This window comes from Echinops telfairi, unplaced genomic scaffold (assembly GCF_000313985.2).
Source record: "Echinops telfairi isolate 266 unplaced genomic scaffold, ASM31398v2 ScPeMD7_1;HRSCAF=3_0, whole genome shotgun sequence".
NCBI lineage: Eukaryota > Metazoa > Chordata > Mammalia > Afrosoricida > Tenrecidae > Echinops > Echinops telfairi.
Genome location: NW_022103896.1, coordinates 86,579,455 through 86,588,318, shown reverse-complemented (window position 1 = coordinate 86,588,318; position 8,864 = coordinate 86,579,455). Strand labels below are relative to the sequence as shown.

The following is an 8,864-nucleotide window of genomic DNA, read 5'->3' as shown; positions in this document are numbered from 1 at the left end:
AAAGTGAACAGGTTTCAGTAGGACGTCCAGACCAAAAACAAACTATGTAGAAGGAACAGGGTGCCCTTTCAGAGGAATTAGCCTATTTAATAACCTTATTAATAATAACATTGAAACACTGTCAGGTACAGCAGTAGAAGGAGAACATTGTCAGAGATGATGCCATACGATGAGGCCCTTAGGTCAAAAGGCACTTAAAATATGATTGAAGATGAACAATGTGGAGTTGACCATAATGATGTTGATAAGGTAAAGCCTGCGAGAGTAAAGCCTTTTGACCTTCATTTGCTGATAGGGCATGCATTAGAGAAGAAACAGTTGTAAAAGTCTAATAGTAGGAATTTGGAATGTATGAAGTATGAATCTAGGAAAATTGAGGTTATCAAAGATGAAGTAGAATGCATCAAGATCGACACTAGGCTTTAATGAGCTGAAATGGACTGATGTTTGTCATTTTGAATAAGAAAATCATATCGTTTACTAGGAAAGAATCAATCTTTCTTTTGATGGTGTGTTGCCCATGTATTAGACTCATTTTTCCAGCTGTGCCTATTTAAGGTGGAACATTTTCTTCCTGGGGAGAAATCCTGTCTGAAATTATGAGATCTACAATCATATAGTTTCCTTAATCTCCTGGCATATCTGTGAAGCTCATGTTACAATCCCCACACTGGGGTGGGCTCTCAAGCTTGTTCACCTAATCTTGATCTTTACTCCTTGTTTTCTGTTTACTTCTGCTTTAATGTTTACTCCTAGATTTTCTTTTTACGTCTTTAATGATTATTGCCCTCCATCACCTGTATTACCTCTGTAGCTTTAGCTCTCAGGAGTTTTTGTTTACTTTTCTGGCTTCTCTATATAGTTGCCAGAAAGAGGTATTGATCATTCTGGGAGACATCATTCTTGGGGAACTTCGAAGCACAAACCCTGTGGAACTTAGAGCAGGTAATGCAGCAGCTTTCATTGCTAGCATGGAGACCTGTATTTTATATTACCACTAGAGACCACTAGAATAACAATCTAATCAGATTATGCTGCAAAAATTTAGATTGGGTAGGGCAGGGTTACAGTTTGGTGCAGTCAGTGAAGAAAACTACAAGTGAAAATCCATCTTAGGGATTTCTCCCCTTTAAAAAATATATGTACTTTTAATTTTTTAAACATCTAGTACTATTTTCATATTCTTGATTAAATATGTGAAATTAATTCACTTACCTCTTTAACTGTCTTATATTTCTAAGTCCATTTGGCAACTTCAGCCTTCACTAAATCAGAAATAGAGGAGAAAAGTCAATTGAAATATTTGAATTATGGTATCTGGAAAGTTAGCTATATGTAAGCCATAGGTTAGATTTCCTGGGAAATCATATCAGAAATGGAGTGTAGCTTGGGAGGTTGTTATTGGTGAGTGCTCTTACTGATCAACTGAGAAGGAGGGAAGGAATAGAGGATTGGGTGTAGAAGTTGAATTGCAGTACAATCCCAATAGAGTCACAGGTGATACCTCGTAGGGAGCTCTGGAACCTGAAAGTTCTTAAGTCAAATACTGAACTGTCATAATCTCTGACTAGGCAGCATTATGTGGGATATTTTAAAACTCGGTCTTAATACATAATCTACTTTAATGTAAAAAATAGTAAGCATGTAATTAAAAAGATAAAATTTTCTCTTTGGGGGAAAAAACAATCTGTGAAAGCGGGCATTTTTCCAGTCATTTGTTACTTTCAACCCTTAAGGCTCTCATTTCTAGTTTTAAAAACGACAGCGTTCGCGGGGAGAAGACAGCCAGTCAGGGTGCAGTGTAGCAACGATGAAACATACAACTTTCCTCTAGTTCTTTAATGCTTCCTCCCCCCACTATCATGATGCCAATTCCACCTTACAAATCCGACTTGCCACATGGACGTATGTATGGATTGTGATAAGAATTGTACGAGCCCCCAATAAAATGATTTTTTAAAAAACTCCAGTATTTCCCTGTCGTGGTCGTTTAGTGCTGTTAATGGGTAAATTTTATGAACAGAAATTTATTTTATCACAGTTTAGAAGGCTAGAAGTCCAAATTCAGGACACCAGCTAGTTATACAGGAAGACTCTCCCTCCCTCTCTGTTCTGTAGGAAAACCACATTTGTTTCTTTTAGAAAATTCCCCTTCCTCAGTTTCCTTGTGTTTTTCAAGTAGCAATCTTTCACCATCTGTGCTTCCTTGTTTCTTGGCCTGACATACTTTTTTACATATCTATCTTAAAACACACCCTACACTGAAAGTGCCTCATTGACATAGCAGATTTCTATCCCAAATGAGTTTTCATCTACTGCTTAGGATTTACAACACATATTTGGGGATAGGAGCAATTAATCCATAATATCCCCAAAGTTATTAAACAAGGATTCTCTTTGCTTTTCAGCTTGGGCAATGGTAGATGGTGGTTCAAATGTAAAAGCTCGAACTTCCTACAATGAGAAGACCCCAAGGATCGTTGTGTCCCGTTCCCATTCAGGAATGGTCAAACAAGTTGCTCTTCAGACTTTTGGAAATCAGACTACAATTATTCCTGCTGGTGGTGCTGGTAGGTTCCCACTGCCTTGTGTTCCCATGTAATATCAGGCTAGTAAGATGACTGTCCCAGCTTGGGAAGTAGAATAGAGAGTGTTTTTTCAAGACCGGTCTGACTCCTACATGAAGGGAGGAGTTTTCTTTGCACTTGACCTTCTTATAAGAAACAGTCTCATAACAGTGATGCCTTTATCTATGGAATAGCACAAGAGTATTCTGACATCATTGGTATATTCTATGTGAAAATACCATGTAAATGTGATTACAAAATAATTGTTCTATTATTACAACTATGGGTTATTGGGGAGGAGAATAAAGATCAAGCTCATATGCATGAGATCTCCTAGGATAGGATGGCTAATCTGTGGGTCACTTTACTTTTAATACCCTCAACTTCTCAGCTTGCTCCAAGCTAGTCCAGAATGAGCAAGAGTGTCTAGTTCCTGCTCTGTTTAATGTAAATGCCATAACACTGTGGACCTACTAGTTGTATCTTGGCAACTAGCAGGTTTTCTCTGAAAAGATGCAAACAATAAATACTCTAGGCTTTGTAGGCTTCAAATAGTTTCTATTGCATATTGCCCTTTAATATTTTGTTGTTGTTAGCTTGTGTTTGTTTACAACTCTTTGAAAATATATAAACCATTCTTAGTTTGAGAGGTGAAGGGAAAGCAGCTAGGGCATACTAGATTGACACACCCAGACTGTTGTTCGTGGACCTCTGTTATGAATATTCATCCAGTGTGACAGATGTGTTGTAATACAGATAAATAACAAATTATAGTCAGAAAACAAGTGTATGAAAACTTTTCTAACACAGCAGTAAAGGGCGATGTAAAGGTCTCATCATAAAGCCTAAGAGTTTCAGTGCGCCTGAGGGTCACTATGAGTTATTAATGACTTGATGTCAGGGAGTTTGGTTTTGATTGCATATATTTGCCTTTCTTACAATGCCTTCATTAATTCTTACACAGTCTATGTTAGAGATAAGGCCACAAAGAATCTGTTAAACTAGATTTTAGACCTATTTTCTTCTACATTTGTTTTCTTTTGTTGTGTCAATTGAACTCCTTATTAATAAAAGCATTTAAGAAGGTATTGTTGAATTGTATCCTATCCATTTAAGTTTAGGTATTCAAGTAAAAATTATGGTAGGTATATAAATTCAGTGTCATCCCATAGAAAAGAACATATAAGTGTGTGTCACTCTATAGCAGTGGTTCTCAACCTGTGGATTGTGACCCCTTTGGTGCTCGAATGACCCTTTTACAAGGGGTTGCCGAAGACCATCGGAAAACACAAATATTTCACAATATATAATTGCGCATTGTTTTGTGATTAATCACTATGCTTTAATTATGTTTAATTATATTCAACTTGTAACAATGAAAATACATCCTGCATATCAGATATTTACATTATGATTTATAACAGTTATAAAGTTATACATTTTTTATTACAGTTATCAAGTAGCAGTGAAAATGATTTTGTGGTTGGGCGCACCACAACGTGAAGACCTGTACTAAAGGGCTGCGGCGTCAGGAAGACTGAGAGCCCCTGCTCTAGACAAAACAATCCGAATCAGAAAATAGGTTAAAATGTACAGGCACATATTTGGTTATACTTGAAACTAGATTAATAAATTTACTTTGAAGTGTATTTTTCTCATTTTTGTTTAATGTGTGTGCTGCTAATTTTTAGAAACCTTTATATTTTTAAATAATTTTAAATGTAGAGAGCAGTTGCAAATTCATATAATGCAGAGACCTCCTGCTCACCACTTTGGTTACTTTTAAAAATGTATGTATATATTTTAAAGTAAACTATGTTCTTTTTTTTGTAAACTATTTTCTTAAGGTCTTTTATACAGTAACTGAAAATCTGTTTGTTATTTTAGGTTATAAAGTTTTGGCACTGTTGGATGTGGCAGATAAAGATCAGGAGAAAGCTGATCTCTATATCCATGTGACATACATCAAGAAGTGGGATATATGTGCTGGCAATGCCATCTTAAAAGCCCTTGGAGGGCACATGACTACCTTGAATGGTGAAGAAATTAGCTACACTGGTTCGGATGGTGTTGAAGGGGGACTTCTTGCCAGCATCAGAGTGAATCATCAGGCTCTGGTCAGAAAACTCCCAGATCTGGAGAAGATGGGGCACAATTAGTATAATTGACCTTAAAAGCGCAGCTCTTCCAGAGCCCGAGCCACTGAAGGTTTCAAGGGATGATTCTTTGTGGAGACTACGTGTGTTTACGGCCCTCAGCGCTGCTGAGTATTTACGAAGCATCAGAGACTTATTTTCCCCAGGATACAGAATGCACCATCAGGGAAAATGGGTTGCTTCGTGTCTCAAGTATTGTCTTTATTTTTGAGACTATTTTTCGTACAGTTGTCATACACAAAGCGTATATATATATATATATATATATATATATATTTGTGAATTAAAATCTATAGTGGAGTCTACATTGTTACGAGTCACCATTTTTGCACAATATCATGAATCTTCACTATTTGTTGGTATTTTCATATAGAATTTCTCTGAAAGGATTGATTTTTGTGTAGATGTTTAATATAACTACAATTCTCATTGAAAATCAAGTAATTGGAGATTTTAACGCCAAATTTGGAGGAAAGCACAAGAAGCCACACATACATTAATATGCAACAAATGCTTTATTACTATTTCTTAGAGATAAGAATAGAAAAACAAATAGATTTTTTCCAAAAATTTAATAACAGCCTCACCAGCTAATGGGAAATGTGACATATGGTGGTTGCATTGTAATTGTAATTTATGTGTGTGTGGTGTTTTTTATTTTCCTTCTTTTTAAGCAAAGTGTATTTAGACCCCGGAGTTAAACATTTCTGCCATATTGGTGTTCATTTTCATTTTGATAGGTGCATGGTCCCATCTGTCTTTCCTTCCTGACCAACATTTAGTCTTGAATAGTGTAAGAAATGAATGGCTTAAGGTTTCAGGGCTAACAGGATTTTGGCATATTTTCTCATTAGGGATAAGATACACTGTTATACAATATCAGAATATTGTGATTCTGTGAACTGAAAATTCGTTGACATTACATGAATTAAACTAACTTTCAAAAACAAAATTTAACATTGCTTTAGTACTTAATGAAACAAAATTGCCAGGTTTGAATGTAGAAGTTTTTATCTCATTTTCAAGAATGAGTTGTTATTGTTTTTGACTTGGCTGCTTTGTCATTAATTGTTTACCCTCAGATTAAAATAATTAAGATTAAAGTAGATTTTTAAAATGACATTAAAATTTTTTCTTTCCTTGCTTAAATTCAAATCTACAGGCTGGCTATAAGAAATATTGTGACATATTCATGTATGTCCTTGTAGCTGGAACCTTGCTCTTTGAGTTGTCTTACCTTAGACAGGCACTGGTTTCTCTGTGTAGTACATAGAAATGTCATTTAAAAACCAGTTTTAGGTGACTTCGATGTCTTCATGTTATTTAACACAGTGAAAATGAGTAATAGTTCTCACTGGGGTTTTCTTGTTGTTTTTAACTTTTAACCCTAAGACAAGTTTTTGTTTTTTTTTCTGTCTTGAAATTGACCAAAGAATGGATATTCTAACCTGGTGAAATGTACGTACAGCGTTAGGTTTTGGATGCTACACTTGACAAATGTTTTAATGCCTCATTAAGGAGCAGGATTTTCTATTTAGTCTCTAACAAGTTGTACTTAGTCTTTAGCAACTTTTCACAAGTGTGATAAAGTTATTTCACTGAAAATTTTTTGATGGTTGGAATGCATGGCATTTAAATAGGTCTTAATTCTGAAAGAATATCAGTTATTTCCTCTAGCTCGCAGTGAGATGATGGAACTTTGTCCTCAGGAGAAATGGCCAAAAGGCTCTTGCCAGGGACCTATGGCTTTCTTGCCTTGTGTCTAACTTCTAGGGAAATGCAATTAAGAAAATAGAAAACAGAATTGAATTGGGATTTCATTTTTAATTTTTTGGTTTTCCTTCAGTATTACATGGAAACTTAATGATTTAATGGAAACAAAAACTAGCTCACACTAGCAACCGTTATTGTTTTTGTTTTATTATTTCATCTGCATGTAGATAATGATTTTGAAGCATTTTAGTTATGTGCAAAAATGAAGATACTGGCCGACAGATACATTATTTTTATAATTCTGGGTGTATCTAGTTACTAATAATTTTTAAGTACTTTTATGTAATGTTATTAAAAAAACCTCTGTTTCTAAAAGTCAATATGCATTACCAGGATTACTATCAGTACAAAAGTCAGTATTTATATATTTATGTGAGAGATTAATTGTGCTAGAACATACCCATAAAACAACTTCATGATTAAGTAGAATTACTCACTGAGGCATGTAATATATTCTATGATTGCATTAATTATTTCTAACACATAGCAAAATAAGTAGGCAATATACATTTAGACGTCTCGACCTTTCCAACTCGTGGTTTTATCTCTCCTTCATTTTAGCTCTTTTTTTCGAGGATGATTTTCCATTAAAATTGAGTTTTATACACTGTATTTATTAGAAAGCTATGGTATTAGAAACATCAGTACCCATCAGTTAAGCCTATCCTTAGCCTCATCTTTTCTCTGTTTGCCTCACTTGGCCATGGTTCCCTTTTATCTTCCTCTTTCTTAGCCATATACTGCCCTGAATTTTGGTGTGTACTCATTTCACTCAAGATGGATTGTTCTCTTGTGATAAAACTGAGACCCTAATAAACTTCATTAGAGGAGATCAGTTTTGGGAGAACTCTAATAAACCTTTTTTCTTCTTCAAAGATTCACTTTAAAAGGTAAAGAACATTGCCTCCAGAACTATAAAGTTTAAATAGATCTAATCTATTATTTTGTCTTTATAAAGACATCTGATTCACCCCTCAAAAATATAAACATAAAAAATACAGGAGTGTTACATAAGCCTTTTAAAGAAAACTGTCTTCTTGTAAGATATATTGTTTGTATCTCGCATTTCAAGGGCCTACAAGTTGGGTCATATTTGTCTTTGGTATATATTTCAATTGTACTCTTCCCCAATTTTAATATTTGTTTATTTTACATTAATATTTACATGAACTGTTCATAGCTATATAATGAAATAACAAAAGAATTATGTATTTTAAATAACTGCTTATTACTTGTTGGATGCACTCTGAATATTTTGCAAATTGTATCAGAGAAGTTGAAGGGGAGGGGCAGTGCTAGTAGAAGGTGCAAAGGATATAGAAGTACCTCAGCAAACATCTTTCTTGTGTCAATTATCAGTAATTCTGCTCTCTCCTCAGAAAGGGGTTTGTATTCTAGTTTGAAGGGTGATTATTGTCTCTGATAGCCCAGTCTGAGCACAGCAAGCTGGAATGCCACTCTGCTCCAAAGGAAAGACAGTGCCTCTTTCCGCTTGCTGAGATGGCCTGTTGGAAATACTCTTAAATTAAAAATAAGAACTATTTGGGTTATTCTAGTTGTAACTTAACTATCTTTGCTATATGTTAGATGTGTCCTGCATAGAAACATTGATTTGAAATTTTATATCTTGATTGATTTTAAAAGATGTATATAATTATTTTCAGTAAATGTGTACAAAACGATTGTCTTGTAACTGATGTGTTGTGAAGATAAACCTAAACACCTATGGTTTCATATTTATCCTAAAATAAAGTTGTGCCTTAACAATAGGGCATTGTATGTTAACAAGGGAAGAACCTATCCTTTTTATAATGGGGAAAATAAATTTTTTTTGCCATTATAATTAAGTTCTTTTAATGTGTTTTAATGTTGGATTTGAGCAAACAAAATCTATTCAAATAAAATTGATAGAAAACTAATTTTGCATAATCTAGAATTTGTGACTAAACTACATTTAAATTTTTAAATAGTTGTATTGACATTTATTTTATATTATACAATTTAAAAGTTTAAACATGTTAAAAAGAGTCAGGCAGTTGTCACACAACTAGTTTTAAACATTTTCTTTTTAGGTTTTTTTGTTAAATCATTTTATTGAGGTCTCTTACAGCTCTCTCTCTCTCTTTTTTAACATTTTATTGGGGGCTTGTACAACTCTTGTCACAACCCATATATAAATCCATGTGTCAAGCACATTTGTATATATGTTGCCATCATTTTCAAAGCATTTTCTACTTGAACCCTCTATCAGCTCATTTTTTCTCTCATCCCCACCCTCCTTCCTCATGATCCCTTGATTAATTATTATTGTTTTTATATCTTACATGATCCACTGTCTCCTTTCAGTCACTTTTCTGTTGTTCATCAC

The 8,864-nt window shown here is 34.4% G+C and overlaps 1 protein-coding gene across 1 annotated transcript in view; it reads left to right on the top strand.

Annotated features, from left to right (window-relative positions):
* The window catches only part of BPNT2 (3'(2'), 5'-bisphosphate nucleotidase 2), a 47,521-nt gene extending 39,106 nt beyond the window's left edge, over positions 1–8,415 (top strand). The window contains exons 4-5 of the mRNA XM_004697778.2: positions 2,409–2,570; positions 4,455–8,415. Coding sequence (XP_004697835.1) covers positions 2,409–2,570; positions 4,455–4,726 — 434 coding nt within the window. The 3' untranslated portion in view covers positions 4,727–8,415. The remainder of the gene's footprint in view (positions 1–2,408; positions 2,571–4,454) is intronic.
* Positions 8,416–8,864: the final 449 nt, after the last annotated feature.